Source organism: Lutra lutra, chromosome 3 (genome assembly GCF_902655055.1).
Source record: "Lutra lutra chromosome 3, mLutLut1.2, whole genome shotgun sequence".
Taxonomy (NCBI): Eukaryota; Metazoa; Chordata; class Mammalia; order Carnivora; family Mustelidae; genus Lutra; species Lutra lutra.
The window spans coordinates 39,386,818-39,410,521 of NC_062280.1; the positions used below are offsets into that span (position 1 = coordinate 39,386,818).

General features: G+C 49.9%; 1 protein-coding gene and 1 long non-coding RNA gene across 5 annotated transcripts in view; one reads left to right on the forward strand and one right to left on the reverse strand.

Annotated features, from left to right (window-relative positions):
- Positions 1–291: 291 nt before the first annotated feature.
- GPR55 (G protein-coupled receptor 55) overlaps positions 292–23,704 on the reverse strand; it is a 37,519-nt gene continuing 14,106 nt past the window's right edge. Inside the window, exons 1-2 of one of the 4 annotated variants that reach the window (XM_047722542.1) lie at positions 12,243–12,415; positions 292–3,756 (exon numbers count right to left, since the gene is read on the reverse strand). In XM_047722542.1, coding sequence (XP_047578498.1) covers positions 2,786–3,748 — 963 coding nt within the window. In that variant the 5' untranslated portion in view covers positions 3,749–3,756; positions 12,243–12,415 and the 3' untranslated portion in view covers positions 292–2,785. Of the gene's footprint in view, positions 3,757–12,006; positions 12,416–23,704 lie in introns of those variants that run through there. The other 3 variants (XM_047722541.1, XM_047722538.1, XM_047722540.1) reach the window with 3 other exon arrangements.
- Positions 12,149–22,565, forward strand: LOC125095966 (uncharacterized). Its single transcript, XR_007126020.1, has 3 exons — positions 12,149–12,262; positions 18,385–18,759; positions 19,028–22,565. It is a non-coding gene; the product is annotated as an uncharacterized LOC125095966 (long non-coding RNA).

Below are 23,704 nucleotides of genomic sequence, written 5' to 3' on the forward strand. Positions count from 1 at the left end.
GCGGGCTCAGTCCTGGAGGGTCAGCAGCTGGGCCTGGGTGCGGGGGGTTCTCTGTGGCCCAGCTGCTGCCACAGGGAGCCAAGTACACAAGTGGGTGTAGGGGTGTAGGGAGCTGCGCTGGGAGCAGTCTCGGGGTACTTCCGTACTTGGCATCCGTGCGGCCGCTCCAGCGTGAGCCCTTCTTGGCTCCTTTGGCCAAGACGGTGTGTCACCAGGCAAGGGCTTCAGCGGCCGGCTCTCCCCTGAAGCCAGGGCTGCCCAAGTGCTCCCCATGACCACGTCACACAGCACCACAGAAATCCGTTTATTTGGCAAATCCGATTGATCAGATCATTTCCCCAATAAATTGTGCTACTTTCACGCATGTACCTATTACAAGTATCTCTTGGGTTTTTCCGGACTGGGAGGAAAACTATGGTCACACTGACGGCTGAGTAATGTCCCCAAGCCTCCTTTACTGACAGGCATTTCAGCCATTTCCACAGCTGAGCTCAGAGTTCTCCAACTCACTGACTGCCCCTTGCTGGCAGGAGAGGGCCCCTGGGTGCCTCAGCACCCAGCCTTAACCCTGGCCCTGACCTCTGCCCCTTCCATGCCCAGTGGACTGAGTGTGAAGCCCCCAGCAGAGCAGCCTGGCCCGAGGTCCTGGGTCCAAGCCCACTCCCACAGGCCCGGATGAGTCCTCTGCGACTTGCAGACCAGGAATGGTCTTCAAGGAGAGAGAGAAGAGGCCTTTTCTCCCCCAGTGTGTTGGCATCAGTCAGGGGGTCTCCAAGGCTCCCCAACAAGCCCACAGTCACCACACCGACCTGATACTGCTGTCCCCCTCCAAGGACTTACACCACTCACGGACCTCTCCTCCCCTCCCGCCTCCTCTGTCACCCAGCTCTGGCAGGGGCAGGCTACCCATGAGACAAAATTTTATGTTTATGAACATCACAGGCGTGACAGGTGGTCAGGGCATTGCTGTCTCCTCTTCTTAGGAACCCTGTCTGGCCCAAAGTACACGAGGAGATGTAAGCGCCTCGTGATGGGCTCCCAGTGCAAAGACAGACAGAAATTGGAGGAGAGGACTGACCGCACACATCCATGGGCTCTGAGCCCCATCTGGCACCAGCATCTGCTGTATCTAACAGCCTGGCTTCCTTAGAGCCTCTGGGCCGGATGGCCATGGCGCTGCAGGCACCTTGGGGCGGCTGGGTCTGCAGGACCCCTGCCCTGGGCTGCTGCCCCCTGGAGGCCCTGCCTTCAGGAGGGGAGCCTCTGATCCTGGCTGAGATCACACCTCCGCACCCATTTCCACCCCAGCATTGACACTTGCTTCCTCGCCCTTTCCTGCCCCTGACCACCGAGTCAGCTGTGGCCGAAGCAGGAGGTAGAGAGGCTCCAGCCTTGGATGGCCCTCGGTGGAGCCGGGGATTCTCAAGCAGGAAGCAGCTCTGCCCTCCATCCTTCCTCCCCGTCCCTCCACCCCCGCCCCCTTCACAGAGCCCCGGAGCTGCAAGCCTGGGGTTATCGCCCGATCTCCGCCTCCGCCTCCTGTCAGGCTTTTACCCAAACCACCTTCTTCCCCGCCACCCTGCCACCCTACCTTCCGTCCACCACTTAGCGGTGGAAGCTTCTTTGCCTACAGGTAGAAAGTGGTTCTTTGCTTCCTCCAGACCTCCCCCTTTTTCACACGAAGCTCACCTCTTCCATCTCATCCCACTCACCCCGTCTTGCCAAACCACCCCACAGTTCATCCTTGTAATCGGTTGGCTCTCTGGAGCAGTCTGAGTCATCGGAAGGCTTGCAGTGGTCTAGGCAGACCCTCTTCGAGATCATTCGAGAAGCCAGGGCCAGATCGTGATTTCCACGGTTGACAGTCTCCAGCCAGGAACCGCCAGGAGCTGCGTGCCATCAAATGGTTTCTCCGATCCCCAGCTGGCTCGTTTTCTCCCTCCCAGCCCCTGGAGAGGGACAGTCCTGTGGACAGTGCCACCCGGCCAGCTGCCCAGAGAGGACTCAGGTGGGCGAGACAGGCACAGGGTCCTTATTCCTCTCTGGTGGACCCCAGTCAAGCCTGTTTCTCCTCATTCTCAGTGAAACAGCCTCACGAACAGCCTCCCAGTCCATTCAAGTTAGCAAGCTGGTCACGCTCAGGGAAGTCCCCTCTCCTAGGCTTGTCAATCACAAGCTATAGTTTCACCACGGCCCGGTTCACCTCAGCTTCCCTCATCCTTCTGCCACCTTCTCGTGGGCACAGGAAGGCTTGGCTGGCTTTCTGGGTCTTTCTTCCCCATAGGAAATGTGGGGCTCTCTGTATGTCCGTGTTCTGCCCTCATCACCCCCACTAGCTGTGAAGTTACTGGCCACCAGAGCCTGAGAAGGGACTGGGAACTACAAGTCTCCTCGACCAACCCTCTTGGTTCTCTCTCCTAACGCCTCTCTGTTCCTTTCCAGAATCTCCCAGTCTAACAGAAGGATGGGGGGAGCTGGGAAACAGCCTCGCTCAGATGGTCTCCGTCTTTTCAATTCTTCTGCCTCACGCAGAAGTAAAGAATTCACGTGGTTCTCAGGTCCTTCAGAGATTCCCAAATACTGGGTGATTTATGTTGAGCCATCTGGGTGCGGGGGAAAGGTCTTTGGGGCACAATGAGCAAAGACTGTGTTCAGTGAGCATCGAAAGGGAAAGCGTACCAGTAATATGCCACATTTGTCCATCACATCAGAAACCTTGCAACAGGGTATCTGCTACCAGAATCTGGGGCTGGGGTTTCCTTCCTCTGCATCAGTCTTTCTCTCCTTAGCCCCTGGTGGTCATGGTATCCTGGAGGACCAGCTGGGCCCTGGAAGGCCGGGGGGCCATGATGTCCATGCGGAACTCTTTGATGACAAAGTAGTAGCAGAAGACATCGAGGCAGCAGTTGACGTTGGAGAAACACATGGACAACTGCAAGAACAAGCTGATGCTCTGCTTGGAGCTGCACTCCACAATGAAGCCGTTCCGCACCAGGAACTGCAAGAAGAAGCCCAGGTGGACGGGAAGAAAGGAGACCATGAAGACAGCCAGACTGGCTGCGATCGTCCAGATGCAGGCCTTGTGCTGGACCCAGTCCTGGGTGAGGTCCCGACGGCCGACCAGGATGCGGATGCTCCTGGAGGAACAGAAACCTATGATGCCCATGGGAAGAAGGAAGCCGAAGACCTCAAGGGGGAAGAAGACCTTGGCGCTCCAGGTGCCATCGGACATGTTGTGGAAGCACGTGTACTTCTCCACCCTTCCATGGAAACTGTAGATCGGGATGCTCCCGGCCCACACCAGGACCCAGATGGTGCCACAGATGCCCAGGATCTTCCTCGGGGACCGGAGATGGCTGACCAGGAACGGGTACTGGATGGCCAAGAATCGATCCAGACTAATGAAGCAGATGGTGAAGACGCTCCCGTACATACTGACGAAGTAGAAACACTCCACCAAGGTACAGAAGAAAGGAGGGGGGGTGCGCACGTTGGACAGCGCCATCTTGAACGGAAGGGACAGCACCAGTAGCAGGTCGAAGACGGCCAGGTTGATCATGTAGATGGAGGTGGCGGCGTAATCCGGCCACCTCTTCTTCAGGAAGGAGCTGAAGCCTCGGATGGCCAATGCATTGAGGAGGAGGCCCAGGAGGAACGTGGGGATGTGGACGGCCAGTTGCACGGTTTTCATCAGCTCGTCCACCTCATTGAAGGAGCAGCTCTGGTTCTTGTTGAGCTGCGGGCTCATGTTCTTTCCTACAACACCAACGACACAGGAGATGAAGTCCCTCTCGTTCTCTACAGGCGACAGATCCAAAGGACTGTATCACACAGTCATTCGTGCCCACTGAATCACAATTAGAAAACGCTAGAAAGAAAATGCCTCTAATCCTGCTGCTCAGTTATAAGGGCTGTTACCTTTTTGTGTATTTCATTCCAAATTCTCTCTCTGTATCACAGGCGCTCACGCATGCACAGGTGTATGCAAGCCTTTCTCTTTTACAAAAATGGAAGTGTGTGTGAACATCTGTCCCTTGTTTTCAATCAGAACTCCTGCTGAAAGTCCAAACCCTGGCCCAGAATGGCTTCAGCAAAGGACCGTTTCACATAATTGAAAAACTAACCAGGGCAGGGCCGACCTGAGCTATGGCTTGATCAGGAATTCAAATGCTGTTTCCAGGACCCAGACCCTCTTTGCACACTGTCCCTCTGCTGTCTGCCACCCACATCCTAGAAGGTTGCCACATCGGTTGGGGTTGGAGCTTCAGGGAACCAGCACAGTTGGGGGAGGGCCCTCTGCCAAGGGCAGAAAGAGAACAAGAGGGCTCTCTGGGGTCTCTTTTCTAAGAGCACTAATCCCATTCATGAGTCTTGATCACCTCCCAAACTGCCCCACCTCCTAATACCACCACCTTGGGGTGGGGGTGGGGGTATTTAGATTTCTACATGTGAATTTGGGAAGGGGGATGGGATACAAACATTCAGTCCGTAACAGTGGCCCTGGAGTAGATCAAACCCAGGAGATGTTCACTTGACCCAGACCTCCAGAACCAACGAGGCTGGACAGAGAATTCAGATGACCCAGACTCCATGCACACACCTCTCCTTTCATGGTACAGCTCTGCTGACGTGGCTGGTCTGAGCCAGGCCCAGGAGCACACAGGGCCCCTGCATGGGAGAGGCCAGTCACACTAGCCCAGGGAGGCTCACTGCGCCTCTCCTGCCCTCAGGGACTTCCTGGCAGCAGGGGTGGGGGCCCAAAATGTGGGCACAGCTGAGAGAAGTGGCCAACATCGCCCTTTACCGAGAATCCTGCGCTAGCGACCAATGCAGTCATTTGCTGAGTATCTGTTTTCCAGCTAGTTATTATTATTATTATTATTGAGAAAATATCCTATGCATTCAATAAGATCTTCAGACAGTACCGAAAGAGAAAGAAAGAAGAAAGGAAGGAAAGAAAAAGAAAGAAAGAAAGAGAGAGAGAGAGAGAAAGAAAGATAGATAGATGCAAGCCTCCATTGTACCCCAGGGCCTCAGCTGTCCTTTCCAGAGACAACTGTGGTTAACAGTTCTGTACATACTTTTCCAGAAATTTTCCAAGGATACACACACACACACACAAACGATGTTTCTTTACATTTAGAAAATGTTACACCCATAGCACTGCCCCTTGCTTTTTCACTTTGTAACGATTCTTGGAAATTGTTTCCACATCAGCGTGAATGAATAGGCTTTTTCTTCTTAATGGCACACTTACATCCTGTTGTGTGGGAATACCTCAACCCATTTAGCCAACAGCCTGTTGACGAACATTCAGGTTTCATAGGGTTTTACCGGGAAACAAAAACTTCCACAGAGAGCATCCCCGTGACTTATTTCTTTGCTACACAGATTTCAGTCAGCAAGAGAAGCCCTGTTCTGCTGCTGTTTCTCATCAGCATAGCTCCCTTGAAAGCCTTGGGGAAGGAAGGCTTTGGGCATTTTTAAATTTGACTAAATTTGATCAAATACGTTACAAGAAGGACTAGTTTCCTTTTCTTCCTGTAGAAAACACTACGAACTCATGGTCATATATGTAGAGGCAATCAAAGACATAAAACAAAAATTTAAAAAGGCCCCTATGAGGGGCGCCTGGGTGGCTCAGTGGGTTAAAGCCTCTGCCTTCAGCTCAGGTCATGATCTCAGAATCCTGGGATCCAGCCCTGCATCGGACTCTCTGCTCAGCGGGGAGCCTGCTTCCCGCCCCCCCCCTCTGCCTGTCTCTCTGCCTACTTGTGATCTCTGTCAAATAAATAAATAAAATCTTTTTTTTTAAAGTCTCCTATGGGGTGCGCAAAGCAGCCAATTAATAAAAACACTATTTTTCTGTCTGTAGTATCTGTCAATTCTTAAAATTTGAATTCACTGCGACTTATTTTCTCATTCTCATTCTAAAGTAGGTGTTCCCTTTTATAGCTAGCTTTGTATTCCTTTACTTAAAGAAGGCCTCCCCCACCTGGAGTGCCAGGGTGGCTCAGTCAGTTAACTGTCTGCCTTTGGCTCAGGTTATGATCTCAGGGTCCTGGGATGGAGTTCTGCTCGGGCTGCTTGCTCAGGGGGAGAGCCTGCTTCTCCTTCTGCCTCCCCCACTGCTCACGTTCTCTCTCTCCCTCTGTTTCACAAATGAATATAAAAAAAAATCTTAAAAAAAAAAAAAGGACGGGAGAAAATGGTCTAACGGATGCTGGGTCTTCTCTGACTTGAAGGTACCAGATGGATGTGTGGAAAAAGGCACAACTTAGCCCTCAGGGTTCTCCACCCAGACCATCCCAAAGGTCACATCTGAATTACTGACAGACTTCAAATGGGAACTTTTCAAAAGGTAATCTTTGAAGTTAGAGGAAGCACTCTATGGACTGGCAAAAAGAAATTAGTTTGGGAAAAAAAAAATACTTCCACCTCATGGCAGAGTAAGCAGAAAATCTGAAAAATTAATCCTCTGAATTCCCTCTGAAAGTTCAAAGAAACCATCTTTTTGAAAGTATTCTTTTTTTTAAAAAGACCAGGAACTTCTCTGGAATAAGAAAAAAAGGATCCAGGCTGCAGCGAGAGATAAAAAAGTCATTTTTCTCAAAGATGGGCTGCCAGTAAAAGCCAGTCCCCTTGTGGTGGGAACCAGCAAGCTCCCCTCACTTGACCTGTTGCCACAGATAGGTCCTGAGCCAGTCAACCCAGGGGTCCACTGGCGTGGGAGTGGGAGGCTGGGAAGCGATGCTTAGACAGGGTTCCATGTTGGAGAGACAAATACCTGTGTAGGATACAGAGGAGAGCAGGTCTGACATCTGTGGACGGAGAGAAGGAAAGAAGCTTCCGGGGACAGATAATTTTTTCTCCAGTATCCAAGAAACAGTTAACAAAATGAATTATCTCCCTATCAAGAACAAAGTCTTCCATTAAAAAAAAAAAAAAAGGGGACGCCTGGGTGGCTCAGTTGGTTAAGCCGCTGCCTTCGGCTCAGGTCATGATCCCAGCGTCCTGGGATCGAGTCCCACATCGGGCTCCTTGTTCTATGGGGAGCCTGCTTCTCCCTCTGCCTCTGCCTGCCACTCTGTCTGCCTGTGCTCTCTCTCTCTCTCTCTCTCTCTGACAAATTAATAAATAAAATCTTTAAAAAAAAAAAAGGGCAGAAATGATGTTGGGTATATTCTGACCACAATATGTAGAAACCTTCTTTTTAACATTTTGTTAAAACATTTTCACATCAAGTAATATACCGGGGGGGGGAAAATACACAGAAACATCTGATGAATGATGTTCTTTCTATATGAAGAGTATAAAAACTATATGATACAAAGATCCTCAGGAGACAAACAGGCAAAGGATGGAGAGTTCCCAGAAGAGGATTTACAAAGAGATAAAATTTTTGCTCATCATTTCAACAAAGAAGCTAGTAAGGGTTCTATGAAACAGTCATCGATATGCTGGTGAGTGTACACAGCTTCTAGATTTGATAACTTAGAGGACAAGTCAGAGAAACCTTATTAATCTTTTATCCAGTATTTAAAAATTTACTTTAAGTAAATCAGGAAAAGCAAAAAAAGTCGTGTACAGAAAATGTGTTTACCTGAACATTTTTTCTGCTAGCAAAAAAACACACACGCATTTAAATGCCACCCAGAGCTTAATTTCACGATGGTAAATCTACTCAATGGAAAATTTTTCTGTCTGATTATGTTATGTTTATGCTGACTGTGTTAAGTAAAAAACCCACAAACTACAGAACGATACATTCAGAATGACTTCAACCATGATTTAAGAAAAAAAACCCACACATGGGGAAAAAAAAAAAAAACCTAGAAAAAAATTTCCATATGTCCAATATTGGTTACATTCTAACAGTTAGATGGTGGGTTTTTATTCAGTCTTTTTTTCTTTTTTTTTAAGATTTTATTTATTTATTTGACAGAGAGAGATCACAAGTAGGCAGAGAGGCAGACAGAGAGAGAGGAGGAAACAGACTCCCCGCTGAACAGAGAGCCCGATTCGGGTCTCAATCCCAGGACCCTAGGATCACGACCCACACCAAAGGCAGAGGCTTAACCCACTGAGCCACCTAGGCGCCCCCTATTCAGTTTTTTAAATTTCTTTTAAAGATTTTTTTAAAATTTATTTATTTGATAGAGATCACAAGTAGGCAGAGAGGCAGGCTCCCCACCAAGCAGAGAGCCTGAATTGAGGCTCTATCACAGGACCCTGAGATCATGACCTGAGCCAAAGGCAGATTCTTAACCCACTGAGCCACCCAGATGCCCCAATGTATTCAGTCTTTTAAATCACCCTCTCTCTCTCTCCTCTCGCCCCCCCATATGTATATTTTTCTAATTAATGATGATATGAAAACAATTTAATTTTTTAAGTTGTAATAAATGATGGGAGAAAAGGAGAAAAATAAGAACAGCTTTTGACTTTCTCTTAAAAGAAGAAAAGTCTGGGAGAGTGTTTGAGGCATGGCAGAGGCAGGAGTGAGGTTCACATAAAATTTAAAAGATGGCATTGGTCTAACCCGTGCTCAGCTGGCGAGACATCAGTATTGAGGGGCCGAGGATGAACATTTCAACAGACAGCATCTGAGGGACCTGGGGACAAGGCATGACAGAATTGGAAGTGACAGATGAGAGAGCAGATGCCACCTCAGAGATGAGCAATGACCACAAGAACCTGATCGGTGATTTAAAAAAAAAAGTCTTCATCTGTCCACAGGTCAGCCATCACATCATAAAAATTGTGCCTAACATGAGGAGTGAATGAAGACAGACACAAAAAGACATTCAAAATGCAGATTAGCCATGGAGAGAGGGTCAAGGGAAGGGAAGATATTTACATAAATCCTCCCAAAACTTGGACAGCTGTAAAGAGAAACAAATGCTGGAGTGAAAACTTACATATTTTCTAAATCGGATTTTTCAGGTTAAATTATCTTGTCTATTGTAAAGAGACACAAGGAAGAGAAAATTCACAATAGAAACTAAATGTGAAAAACTACCATGTTTCTGTGAGACAGCAGGGGTAACCCCGAGGAGGTTTACACAAATGTAACAATTACATAATAGAATTACAGCACTCCCTGACCATGTTAATACTCCCTCTGAAAAGGGGCATTCATTAAAAAAGCCCAGACCTTTCTCCCCACCCCCACATAAGAAACACAGAGGAAAAAATAAAAGGCATGAACAGAGTAAAATGATAGGGCAATTTTGGCTTATCGGGCACACAGAACTCTAGGAAAAAAAAGAGAATATGACAAAGTAATTTTTGTTTCATAAAAAGAATTGAGAGAGTAACACAGAGACTTTACAGAGGTAAAAGTTACAATGAATAATTAAAACATAAAACACTTAATTTCTGTTCTAAGGCGCATAGCAAGGAAATACATAACGTATTTCCATACAGAACATGCCAGAAATGCAAAAAGTAGTAGAAACAGAAATATAATTGTAGGTAGAGACCTTCATCCTCCCTTCCCCGAGTATCATCCAACAAGTAGACAGAAATTTCGAACTCCTCCTAGCCCAATTAAAAAGGCAGATCAGTGAGGACCAAATCATAAATCAAGGGACTATGCTTTCTTTGGGAGACGACAAGGATCTTTTCACCAAACGGATGCCGTTCCTGGGCCCAGCCCGGGTCTCCAAGACAATGGTAAGTCTATCCTCTCTGCCTCAGACCATAAAGAAAGCACAACTATTTGTTGAACACCGTGACATTAATAATAGATAATTGGTACTTTTATGCAATCTCTTAAATGGTCTCTTAAATAATGTGTGAGTCACGGATAAAATCGGAACTACATTACTGAAATATTGGAAAAGAATTTGTTCTTTTTTTATTTATGTATACACAAAACACAGAGGCAGTCACGGCTTACAGGGAAATGGGAGTTCTTAAGTATTCTCGCAAACAGGAAAAATGGTGACAAATGAGAGGAACCAGGCTCTACTTAGAGGATCTAGAAGAGGAACTTGGGGTGACAGTGGCCTTTGCACCACTCTGATCACCTGCATGCTGGGGACTGTCTTTCTGCTGGGGCTGCCTGTGGAAGGGCTAGAGAGCCACAGCCCAGGAGAATATGGGGAAAGGACTAGAGTCGCTCGTGATCTATAAAAGAATAGACATTTTAGCATCCCCCAGTGCTCAAGACATGCTCCCCTGTATGACTTCACAGAACGGGCTCCAGATGCCACAGAGACGGACCAGCCTTGCTAACGGAGTATCTGAGAGCAGACAGAGAAGCCTTGTTATGTAGTGAGCTCTCTATCACCAGAGGTATGTAAGCAAAGGTAGGAGATCTGTTTATCCAGAATGTTGTCAGGGGGATTCACACATACGGAAGGATTTTTTTTTTCCAACCCTGAAATGGAATCTTCTCTCAATATAGTAACACTTTCTTGTATTTGGTGAAGAGGAGAGAAAATAGTCTGTGTGTGAAGAGGGATGGGCCTGGGAGTCCAGAGGCTTCGGTTCCTGGCTCTTTCTGGCTGTGGGGCCTCCATCTGGGTTCTGGGTTCTCTCCTCTGAACAGCGAGCTGGGAGCCCGTGGCCTCCCCGAGCTGGCTCTCTTCCTGCTGTCGGGTCAGGCTCTGGGCTCTGATTCCTGCAGCTGCCTGGGCCCGGCTCCCACCCAGGGCAGCCCCAGAGCTGTTACGCACAGCCTCGGCCCCTGAACCCAGCTGTGCGGCTCAGACCAAGCCAACCTTTCTTCCAACAGCAGACAGACTTTCCCGAAACACCAGCAACAGTAAGAATGGAACTTTGAGGTTTGAGGGCTGAGAAGGATCCCCATCCCCCTCTCTTTTGCTGCCAGACTCCTCATCCACATGGAGCACTGTGGTATGAACCACCTAAGAGAAGGGAGGTCCAGCCATGACTGAGCAGAGCTGGTATACAGCCCAAGGGTTGTAGTTTGAGGAGGAGCACTCCCCCGGACCAGTGTCATCCAGGTTCCTCGCCGGCAGTTCCCATCTCCTTTGGGGGTGACGCACTGAAGTCCACGGTTAGAATATATATATTTACTTGGATGTGGTTATCTGCCACTAACACCATAGTGTAAATAAAGCCATCTATCTACACCTGAGCTAGGCTTCTGGGAGACACGATGCGAAAAGGAACAGGACACAGAGGGGACAGACCACACAGAATCTCCCAGACTCCAAGATTTTGCTGGAGCTGTACCCTGAGCCTCGCGGGTTGGAGTGGGGTTGGGGGAGTGGGGGGTTCAGTTCAGGGACTTGAGATGTGGCTGTCCCTGTGCTAAGTGCTCTGCAATGGGAACTTGGCACCTTCCTGGAATGTTGTTATAATCATGCCCATTTTACAGATGAGGACAGTGAGGCTCAGAGAAGCTAGAGTCTACCCAAGAGCAAACAGGTGGTGAGGGGTCTCACTGGCGCTCACTGAGTCTCTCCTTTATCTTCCCCACCACCACCTCAGCTCCCCATCAGCATCACCAGCCCGAACATCCAATATAACCAGGAGCCCCCCAGTTCCCTCTTCCTTACTTTCTTTTCTTCAAATGCCCACTTCTCTGATCTACCTGCATCACCATGGCCCAATGGGGCCGTCCTTCAGGGTACCATAGGGGTACCCATAGGAAATAATCCAGTAATAACACATCAGAGCAGTCAAAGCTGCCCTCTTGCTTCCTGCACGATCGAGCACTTCCATCACTCACTGCTCTCAAGAGCCCCAAGAGGGGAAAAAAAAAAACCATCATTGCTCCCATTCTCCAGAGAGGTACATCGAGGCCAGGGAAGTTTACACAACTGGTAAGGGGCTGGCCGGGGATCCCAAGCCCAGCTGTGGCCTGCCTGGAGCCCGTTGCTTGGGGGCTATCAGGTGATTCCTTCGAGTGTGTCATCTTGGGCTGTGGGTGCTTTCCAGGCCGGGTTCCGGGAGAGCAGGCAGCCAGGCCAGCAGGAGGTGATGGCACGCAAGCCGAGCTCCCCTGGGGAAAGCTCCTGGGCTACCTACCGTGAGATGTCTCCACCCCAGCAAGAAGCTGCAACCTTGAGTCAAATCAGGAGGAAATTGAGGGTTGGTAGGAAATGTCACTAATATCAGGAGTCCTCTGCTTGCCGTTGCTATTTTCACAGAGGCTCTGTGGGGGCTGCTGGGCTGCTGGCCCTCTGGCCATCGGGGATGCTGGGTCTGCGCAGGTATGGACAGAACCCAGACTACGGAGGCACCGCTGGCCTCAGGAAAGTTACCTGCTGTCCGGGAAAGCCAGGTCAGTCCGTGGCTCTGTGCCTGGGTTTTAGTAAGTGGCCCCGAGGGGGGTGGGTGGCGCAGTTACCTGCTGGGGGTCCAGTGCAGCTGAGTGAGCTGCGAGACGACATTTGTCCTCCCAGCTTGGTGACCAGCCTGCTCCGGAGAGAGCCACTTCCCTCTCTGGGGCTTGGCTTCCTCATCAGTAAAATGAGGGGGGTGGGACCAAGATGCTTTTCAAGTGGCTCTCCGGTCTGGTCTGGAGAGGGGCCTTGTGGACGGGGTCCCTCCCCACTGAGTAGAACCAGAATGGGGCAGGGGGAGCCTCTTTCTAGGAAGAAAATCTCCCTGCTGGGACCTCTCTTGCTCACTCAGCTTCCAAAAAGCAGGTGGGGCTCGTGGGGGTACAAGGAGCGCAGCAGGGTGCATACAGGAGTGTTAAGAAGCTTGTGGAAAAGCCGGGCATCACCAAGGGACAGCCAATGTCGAGAAAACACTATCCTGACTCCCAGCCCTTCTGGGGGATTAGGATGTGGGACTGCTGCCCATACACAGAGGGGCACAGGGAGCAGGCGATCCCATTAGAGACTAAAGCACAGGCATGCAGTGACTTTTGGGTGTCTACAGGAATCGAAACTCCCCAAAGTCGGTCTGGGTCATTCATCCAAGCATACGGTCATCTCTGCAGAAATAGCAACACTGTGTGACTGTGGGGAGGTCACCTGGCCCCCCAGAGCATGGGCTCCCTGTCGTGGGACAAAGGGGTTGACAGAACTGACTGTGACCCCCTTTTAAGTTGTCGCTTTGGCTCTGGTCGTGCCCATGCTCATGCTACGGGCAGAACCAAATTCACTCCCTGCCCTGGGCCCCCAGCTGGCCTGGGAGGGGTCCCCCACTGAGGGGCCCCCAGAGATGGATTCCCCACTCTGCCCCTCCCCAAAGGGAGCCTCGGCCACCTCCCATTCTAGCTATCTTCTCTTTTCACGAATATTTCTGTTGTATTGCTGTTGCTTTTTACCTAAAATTTTGAGTACATGTGCCTGGTTCAAATACATTGGTAAACACAGACAGTAAGATGTCTCTGCCCCCCACCACTGCCCACCCCCCAGTCCAGTGTCCACCCCCCTCAGGGTACCACTGATGACAGCTTCATCCCAACCGTCATACCAACATATGTACATGTGTGTTCCAATTTTCTCCCTCTTTTAACACAAAAGATTGAGTCCTACATAGGTCCGAGTCATCTCTCACCCTCCCCTCTTGAAGAGCTTTGCTAATGACCCTCATCAAAGGCATAACGGTGGACCCCCCCCCCCCCCCCCCCCCGCCCCCGGCAGGAGAGTGTGAGCCTGAGAAACTCTCCTAAGCAGTAGGCAAGGCAGGGACTCTCCCAAGGCCTCACCCACCGATCCAGCCTATCCAGCCAGCAACTCTCCATGCCCTGCCCCCGCCCTGCCCCTGGGAAGTCACAAATAGGAAAACTCTTTTTCTCAGAGGTTCCTCATGCCTCCCAGAACCAGCATCCCTGGTCTTGCCCACCCTCTCATCTTCCAGAACAAACCCAAGGCTCTGGGAGCCTAGGGGAAGCGGGGGAGGGGGTTCCACCTGCCCACCAGTTGGGAAGCCCAGAGTAGGGGGCTCATACCTCCAACCTGACCAGTGTCCTGGGCAGTATCTGAGCTTCACGAGCCACTTCGTGTAGGGCGAGGAACAAGCCACTTTGACTGGGTTTGCCAAAGAGCGGCTCCCCGGCACCTGGGGACTCGCCACACCCTCTCCTGATGCGCTGCTTGAATTTGTTCCCTTAGTGATTAAAGTTCTCCCTCTACACATGGGCCATCGCCTCTGGGCTTGCCCACTGGGTGCATCACAGGGCATCAGAGCTGGGATGCCCCCCAATCCCACCACAGGAGAGCCGCTCAGGGACCAGAGACAAGGGATGAAGTGCAGACAGAAGATGCTAGAAGCACAGAGAACAGCCTATATGCAGACAGGAGGAAGGAGAACTGTGATGCTCTGGGTGAGGGCCAGGAGGCTCTGTGCAGCTGAATCCTGGGGATGGAGGAGACTGGCAGGAGCAGAGGCTGGAGGGCTGGCTAGACCGGAGAAGGGCAGCGGGTGCTCAGAGGACCTAGGGGACAAGTGCAATGGACCAGAAGCCATCCCATCACAGAGAAAGTTCTGGAATGGTATGATGCCTTTCTTCTCACACCCATCCAAATCAGGACCAGCTACAGTGGGATGGGCAGTTCAGGGAATGGACACAAGACAGACTCCCTCATGTGGCAGGGCCAGAGCAGGTTGTGGGGTGGACAACAGCAGAAACAGGAAGGAATCAGGATTAAAAGAGGGTGTGTGAGAGAAGGGTAGCCATCATCTGAGGCAGTCTGATTCCAGTGAGAGCCATGCCATCATTAGCTGCTTTGTAAACTTGGCTCATTGCCTAACTTCTGTGAATGGCAGCCATACATCCCTTCAGTCCACAAATGTCTATCGGTCACCAGTGTGTACCAGACAGTGGTGATCAAGATGGTAGCACTTCTCTCAAAAACTCTTTTCAGGAGCTGGCATGTCAAGGGCAGGTGAAGGCACTGGCCAAGTGTCCGGTACTTGATGACCCCAAGTCCCCCAGCTCCCAGTGACATTATGTCAGCCTCAAGGGTCTTAGGAAAAAGAGCAACATAAAGAACAGGACCTTCCTCATTGCCGAGGGTGGGGTCCCAGATATAAGAGGAGGTCTCAACAGAGAGACTGAGGACCAAAAGGCAGGGAGAGCAAGATGGGTCCAGCCCCTCCCACCCTCTGATCCAAACCTCCAGGCTCTGCCATCTTCTGTCCCCAAGCCCTCCCTATGCATTCAGCCTGCATGACCCCACTGGAGCAGAAATGAGGCGCTTCCTGTGGTCTGAACCAGTCCCCGATGCTCTTCCCCACCACCCCCATCCCCGTGTTTCCCCCTAGTTGCTCCAAAACACAGATGGACCCTAACAGCCATCCATAGAGATCCAAAACGTTCAGCCTCCTTGAACGTGGGCACGGGGCAGTTGACAGCATCAATGTCAAGGCAAGGCGGGGTAAAACACAGGGTGGGAGGTGGAGGGCGGGGAGGGGGACTGCAAGCCTTTAGAACCGGCCCCTTTCCCCTCCCACACGCCCCCTCCGGCTCTCACTGGAAATGTAGCTGTGAGGTTAAGGCATAAAGTTCTGGACTCTCAGAACTGGGTGTGGGCTTTCCTTCCATTCCTGCCACCACTGCTTCAGTAAATGGTTTTCTGAGCTTCCCGCTCCCCACATCGTCCTGCCTGTAGCCAGGTAGGGTCCTGATGGGATTATAAAGACTCCAGGGTTCTGGAAAAGACAGACATGCAAAGCTTCCTCTCCGCTGAACTCGAGAGGAGAGGTTTTGTTATTTATATCAGAAAGACCGTCCCACTACCAGGGAACAGCCCAACATCTCAGAACTCTAAGCAGAGACCCCCCCCCCCCCCAGGTTAACACAAGGGCTTCCCTGGTCTGGGTTCACCGATGCCTTGCGAGGGGCATCAAAGGATCTCCCAGGACGTTCTTCTGCTCACCTGGCACCTCAGGCCCCCTGCCTGGGCCCTGGGCTCCATGGCACCTGTCAGAGGCCACTAGTATATTTCCTAGGGACGTGTTGGGGGTTGGGAAGGGTGGATGCTTCTGAAATATTTTGTTCTTCATGTTTCCTTTTGCATAAAGTACAAAGCTCTAGCCCACGTGTCTATCGTGGGGTTAATAATAGCCTTCCCACTTCTGTTATTAAATGTTACTATATTATTCGTGAGCGTTTTCTCCCCACGCCACCTTCCCACCCCTACCCCTTGTGCACACATATTTATACTTGTTTTACTGCATGGAAATTGTCCATTTGGGTGTAAGAGTACGTCCTTTTGTTCCCACGAACTGTCTTGGGCACTCTAATAATGTGTGTATTTTCCTTCTGCCACAGTTAAAGTACAGTATTCATTTCGTTCCTGGAAATCTTTGAATTGATTTTTTCTTTTAATCCTAGGTTGGAGGATTAAAAAAAAAAGTCCTCTCCAATACCAAACGCCTGGCAGGTCAGAGCTCCTCTCTAGGGGTGAAGGCAACATTCCCATTCTAATGCAAAAGCCCTTAGTGGGGGGGGGGGGGTGTGCTCCTGCCCCCAGACTCGGAGTCCCCCACCTCTGCTGACTCATTGTCATTGAATACCGGCCCTTCCTGTCCAGCCAGGTTCAGAATCCACCGCCATCATCCCAACCCCCACAAGGAGACTTCATTAATGACAGCGACAGCACCTTCCACCATTCATACCAAGAGTCCTAAGGATCAGTCAGCAGGCAACGCTCTTGACAAATAAAATCAGTTCATTCTCCAAACCGACTATGAGGTATAGACTATCATTAGCCTCATCTACAGACAGGGAAACTGAGGTGCAGCACGGTCGAGTCATGAGCCTACAAAGGGCCCCAGGAGGTCAGAGTAGAGCTGGAGTTGGAAAGGGTCGCACACTCAAAATGGTGATCGTGGAGGGGCTCCTGGGTGATTCAGTGGGTTAAGCCTCTGCCTTCGGCTCAGGTCATGATCTCAGGGTCCAGGGGATTGAGCCCTGCATCCAGCTCTCTGCTCAGCAGGGAGCCTGTTTTGCCCTCCTCCACCCTCTGCCTGCCTCTTCACCTACTTGTGATCTCTCTCTCTCTCTCTCTCTCTCTGTGTCAAATAAATAAATAAAATCTTTTAAAAAAAAAAATAGAAGAAAATCGGGGCGCCTGGGTGGCTCGATGAGTTAAAGCCTCTGCCTTCAGCTCAGATCATGATCCCAGGGTCCTGGGATGGAGTCCCGAATCGGGCTCTCTGCTCAGCGGGGATCCTGCTTCCCCCTCTCTCTGCCTGCCTCTCTGCCTGCTTGTGATGTCTGTCAAATAAATAAATAAAATCTTTTTAAAAAATGGTGATCGTGGAGATCCAGGATCCCTTTCCTGGCACAAGGCTGTCCAGGGAACTCAGCCATACCTGCTACCCATCCCACCTGTCTCCTCAGGAGAATGTCCTCCCTCCCTCCAGTTGTCACTGCTGCTGATGAGGGGTGCCCGCAGCCCCCAGAAAATGTTAGCAGATGTCCCAGGAACAGAAATTCATCCCCTACTTGTTGATTTTGAAGGTAGAAAATTATTCATGACTTGGCTGGGTACCTGCTCTAAGGTGACCAGAAGTTTTCATTTACATTAAATCATTTTAAAAACCACAGAGACTTCTGTAGAAGGACATTAAGTTCTGTTTCATGCAGAATGTGACGTTGTATGAAGAGAAAGCCATTACGGAAGGGAAAGTTTTAAGTATTCATCAAAGTAGCTGGACCTACACCTCTTCTAAATGAACTCCCCAGTGAGTTCTCACCCACATGGGGGTCCGACCAGGGTCACCCAGTCAGTGCTCCTCCTCAGGATCGGTCCACAGACCAAGAAAATGTGACAAACTGCTCTGTGTCCATCCTGGGCACATATAGGCCCTCGGAGTTCCCACTGGGAGGGGGTGGCTGGGCTCAGTGGACTCAGGATACCTTTCCCTCAGGATACCTTTCCCCTCCCCAGGGCCAAGTGCAACCCCCCCCCTTGAAGGAGCAACAGCCCCCGGTGCCTGGTACTTACCCCATTCCCCAAAGCCAGTCTCCCCAGGCAACAGCGACCTGGGCTCCCTCTGGCAGAGGGAGGCTGTGGCACCGGGAGGAGGGGTGAAGCCCTGCTAGAAGGGGCTGGGGCCTGGAGGCTTGCAGGGTGGGAGGAAGAAGGGATGTCTGGGAACTTCGGGGTCTTCCTTATCAGGTATCAGGTCTTCCTTACCCAGGCTTGGCCTCAGAAGTCCCTGACTTTGGTTTCTGAGGTCACACCTGTAGCCACCCTACAGCATCCTAGCCCTAGAGGGGCTCTGGTCAGCCTGCCCTGCTCCCATGCACCTCCCCTGCTCATCACTTTCCCCGTCCACCTCGAAAACTCTCCTTCAGTGTCAACAGCTCGTCTGCCCTCAGGGGGGCACTGGCCTCAGCATTTGGGCCGCCCGTTAGGGCTGACCTTCACCACCCTAGCTGTTTCTTCTCTGAACCTCATTGAATGAAGGCTCATTGCTTCCCTCCTCTGGTGACAGAACTCGGAAGCTTCTAACCCAGCCTGGCTCTAGAATCACAAAACCTCAGTTTTCAAAAGGCCCAGGACCTCTCTGCTATTCTCTCACCAAAAGCCGGGCAACGATCTCAAATTCGATGTTGGTCCCCACTCTCTCAGCAACTCCCACCACCCACCACCACCCTCCCACCCCCAGCTCCACCAGCTTTTTCTGCCCCAGGACTTTGGGGAGGTAGGTGTGGGTGACCAAACTGTGGGAGACCAAACTGAGGTGACCAACAGCTATTCACAGCCTGAATCTTCCACAGAAAGCCTCAGCCCCACGTTCTTGGTGGCAGGGAAGGTGGACACAGGCCAGATGCAGAAGGAAAACCCAGGCTCGGCCAGTCTGAGTGTGGTGAGTAAAGTCCCCAGTCTTGCCCCAATCCTGGGGCCCCACCCAGTTCACTCAGTGAGGACACTTCCTGGGCAAGAGGCAGCTTCCCCTCAGGAGACCCCAGTGCTACCTGGGGTGGGGTGAGGGTGACCAGGTATCCTGGGTGCCCGGGGCTGTGGGGACCTCCAGGACAGTCCCTGACAAACATGGCCCTAATGGTCACCATGGGTCGGTGAGGAAGCTTTGGGGACTGGTCCTGTCTCCAGTCTGCGGGTTTCTCTCCCTACAGGGTCCCTGTTTCTAGCTGCCTGTGTCCAGGCCGCCCTGATACTCTGGCTTCCGGGATGCATGAGCGTCCCACCTGGACGAATGAGCACACACAGGAGCCTTCCTTGAGGAGATTTCTGGATCTGAGAACCAGGTGTGTGTGTGGGAGGGGGGAACAGGTACTTTTCCTCTTGTCCTCACAGATGGCTGGCAGGCACCCCGCTTTCAACACCACAGGGAACCACGTTTCCAAGAAAAAGCTCCCGGAGCCACAGCAAGACAAAGGGGTTGTATGTCACTTGGGGCAGCCCTTGGTTGTCAGTCTGAGGAAATGTCTGGAACCTACCAGAGAAGCAGCTTCAGGTTACACGGAGCGGGGCTGTGGAGACTAGAGGGTGTGGTCCCAGGCCCAGCAGCCAGCCACAGCCCCGGCCCAGGCTCCTGTGGGGATGAGAGGCCCAGGCGCTGAGGGATGATGGCACCCCAGATGTCTGTTCATTATTTTCTCTGTCGGGAAGTCGGTCCTTCTTAACCGACTCCTAGCGGGCCACAAATGGGGAGCACATCACTTAGCCATCAAAGGGGGTTTTGCCCAATTAGTTCAGTCCCCAAGTCCAGAATCATTGGGCTGGGTGTTGTGGTCTTTCCTCAGATCTTCATGACTCACAGCCAGTATTACGCACACCGATCCTGAAACAGACACACACAGTCATAGACACATAAGCATGTGGGTATGCACCTCCCCCACACACACGTGCAGACGCAGAGACACGCCCTAACCTAGAAACACACACACAAACACACACACACCACAAACTCATCCAAAGATACATGTGCAGAGACATAAGGACCAACCCCCTCCACATGCCCCCAAGGACACACACACACACATTAACTCCCCCTTACACACACTCACATTCAAATACACATATTTGGCTAATCACACAAAATCTGCAGACCAATCGTGCAAGTGTGTAAGGAGATCTAAAGTCAGAAAACCACATGCACGCACACACACACGCGCGCGCGCGCGCGCACACACACACGCACACACACACACAGACCTAACACTCTCAGATGACCAGTCCCAAACCACATACAGATTCTACGCAGCTCTGTCCAACCGTACAGCTGACCCACGGCCTCCTGTCCCTGCCCATGACCACGGTCCCGGTGTCCCAAGCACCCTGTACCAGAGCCCTCAGCAGGAGAAAAGGTGGCAGATCATTCAAGAGGCTCCCAGAAAGGAAAGAGCCAGGGGGCAAATTTGGCCTGAGCCAGTGACAGTGACATAAAAAGTCACCTTCCTGCCATATGGCTGAATCCAACTTACACATGGTGGCCCATGGGCCAGGGGAAAGCCCGCACACCTCCCACCACCTGAGGATGCAGCTGGACAATTTGAAAATGTTCCTGCAGGCTGCATTCCAAAAGTCTTTTGGTTCTCAAAGAGCCCCCAACTCAATCAGTACAACTAAAGAATGAACCCTATGGAGAATTACATATGAGAAGTGAACAACGCAGTGCTTTTGAAAGTGAAACATTTGGCTAATTAGGATGTATCTTGCACGAAAAAATTGTATTTGATGTTTAGCAACATGGAAAAATATGTAAGTTATATCATAGCTTTAAGGAAATAAACTTGGATGGAATTTTTTATGAGGATTACAACGATGCCAGTAAACAAGCAGTCGACAACGGGAAATAGGAAAGAAAATGCAAGTGATGGGAGGAAATTCCCTTTTCCCAGACTTCTGCAAAATGGACAAATAAAAATTAAATCTAGCTAGCCACAGAGAATAAGGTCACCATCTCCAACGTTTAGAGATACCTTCTTTGTAGAAGCAGAAGGAGTCCAGTTTAGCAAGTTTGATGCTGAGGACACACTCGCTTGCTAATTTGTCAATTTGGAAAGATCCAGCTTTATGTGGGATGTGGCCGTTCACGGATAAAGCATTAATGAGGACTTGCCAGGTGCATGTAATTGGGGTCACACAGATGAAGAAAACTTTCTTTAAACCCTAAGGCTTCTTGGAGGAGATGGTGCTGGAACTGAGGTTGGAGGAGACATAGAAGGACATGTGGATTCCAGCAGTGGTTAGGAGACCAGGAGACAAAATGAAGCAAGGAGGGGCTTGTGAAGACAACAGTGGCTCTGGGGGTTCTTACAACAGGACTAGATGGGTCATGGGGGAATTCATAAGGAGAGGCAGCATGGGGCTTCAGGATGGGGCTGGGGGGAAAGCGGTTCCACTTTGGACCCAACGGTTTGGAGTACCCCAAAATGCCACCCACTCTCCATGGAGCTATAGAAGGGAGAGTGATCAGGGTAAAGATAGTGGAGGAAGCTTGCAGGTTTGTAGAAAATAATTCATAGTGTAAGAAAATAATCAAGGAGCTAACTCCAGGGAAGAGAGCTAGTAAAGGGGTTGGTGGAAAGATTGGAACCCATGAAGACAGAAAGGAGCTGGTCAGAGGTAGAACTTCCTGTCACAAAATGCAAAGGAAGGGTCAAGGCAAAGGGCTAACCAACATGCGAAAGAGTCTTAAAGGTAAGATGGGGTCGGTACAAAGTCTTGGGAGAGGACATCAAGAACATTTATTGACAATGATGCCTTTAAAGGTCCTACCCACCCAGAGCACCAAGGAGAGCATCAAGAAATAGGTTTCAGCTTATGGAAATCAACTGTCTATAATAAACACTTTGAGTCCAGTATGATCCCGAAAGGTAAATTGGCCAAAGCTTATCATAATATAAAAATGAATTACTAGAACCTTCCTTATCAGCCAAGCTACCCTGGGCTTATTAGATGGTTTGGCTGGAGACCAAGTGGTAAATAATCAATATTTATGATGATTCCCTCATATAGGTAGTTAACTCTTTGGTCTAAACTGAGCCAGATCTCCTACGCCAAAAAAAAGGTTTCCCTGGTTTTCCTTTTGCCTCTCTAGTCTCCCAAGTTTACTAATAAATTTTAAAACACATGTTAACAAATTAAGCACAAATTTTAAAAATTTCAAATTGGTTTCGTTGAAAAAGATGGCCCTGATTCTAGGTTGGGCCTCCCGACACAGACTGGAAACATTAAATAAAAAGTTAGTATATAATAATTTGTAAATTTTTGTGTGTGGTTCTGGGTGAAATGTGAGCCATGAAAAGTCTTGCTCTGGGTTGTTAAAAAAAGGGAACATTATGTGGCAAAAGTCCTCATCTAGAACATTAATGCTAATGTTTCAAAATCTGTAAACTATGCAGTATAGATGCTGTTGAAATGGCCAAATAAAATAGAGAATTGACCAAAGAGAGCAAGATGCTTGACTCCTTTAGAATTTGGTGAGTCATTCTCGTCTTAATAACTGGGGACAGACATAAAGAGTATAACACAATGCCTGGCACACATTACTCCAAAAATATTAGCTGCTATTATAAGAAAGGATCTGTTCACGGATAATAAAACTAAATTTAAACAATGCAGACTGTAAAGGGAATTTAAATAGAGAACTGACCTCACTACAACAACTTCTCACAGTAAATAATTAGCCCTTTATGTGGTATTTTGTCTAAGCGGCTTTAAGTTTGACCTATAATCACAAGGTACTGAAATCTTAAGTTTATATCTTAGTTCCTTAAAGAAATTGTAAAAGACCTTGGGATTTATTTAATTTAAACCTACCTTAAGAACTACAGTATAGGGGCACCTGGGTGGCTCAGTCATTTAAGCGGCTGCCTTCGTTCGGCTCAGGTCATGATCCCAGGGTCCTGGGATCAAGCCCCGCATCGGGCTCTCTGCTCAGTGGAGAGCCTGCTTCTCCCTCTCCTCTGCCTGCCACTCTGCCTACTTGTGCTCCTCTATCTCTCTGTCAAATAAATAAATAAAATCTTAAAAAAAAAAAAGAACTATAGTATAAAAATGAATGGCAGTGGGCACCTGGATGGCTCAGTCCGTTAAACCTCTGCCTTTGGCTCAGGTCATGATGTCAGGGTCCTGGGATCCAGCCCTGCATGGAGCTCCCTGCTCAACAGGGAGTCTGCTTTTTCCTCTCCCTCTGCTGCTCCCCCTGCTTGTGCTCTCTCTCTCTCTCTCTCAAATAAAAAAGTAAAATCTTAAAAAAAAAATGAATGGCAATTGTTAAAATCAATATATATTTAGATCAATTATGTAGGATGGTAGGAACAAGTCACTTAAACTTTCTGGTTAGTTAGACTAAATCAGTAGTTCTCAAAAGTGATGAAGCATCAGCATCACTTCAGAAATTAGAAATGCAGATTATCAGTGCCCCTTCAGGCCTACTGAATCAGAAATTCCTGGAGACAGACCAGCAATCTGTGTTGTAAGGAGGCCTTCAGGTGATGTTGATGCATGCTCAAGTTTGAGAACCGTGGAACCAGCTGATCTGTGAGGTTCCTTCCAGCTCTACCATCTGTGGATCTATGAATGGGAAATGTGCCCCAGAAAGCTTACCATATTCCAAATTATTGATCCTGACAGCATTAAATACTTGATTTCAACAACAACAACAACAACAACAACAACAAAAATAAATAATTGGGGGCAGGGGGTGCCTGGGGGCTCAATGGGTTAACCCTCTGCTTTGGCTCAGGTCATGATCTCAGGGTCCTGGGACTGATTCGGGCATCAGGCTCTGCTCAGCAGGGACCCTGCTTCCCCTTCTCTCTCTGCCTGCCTCTCCGCCCACT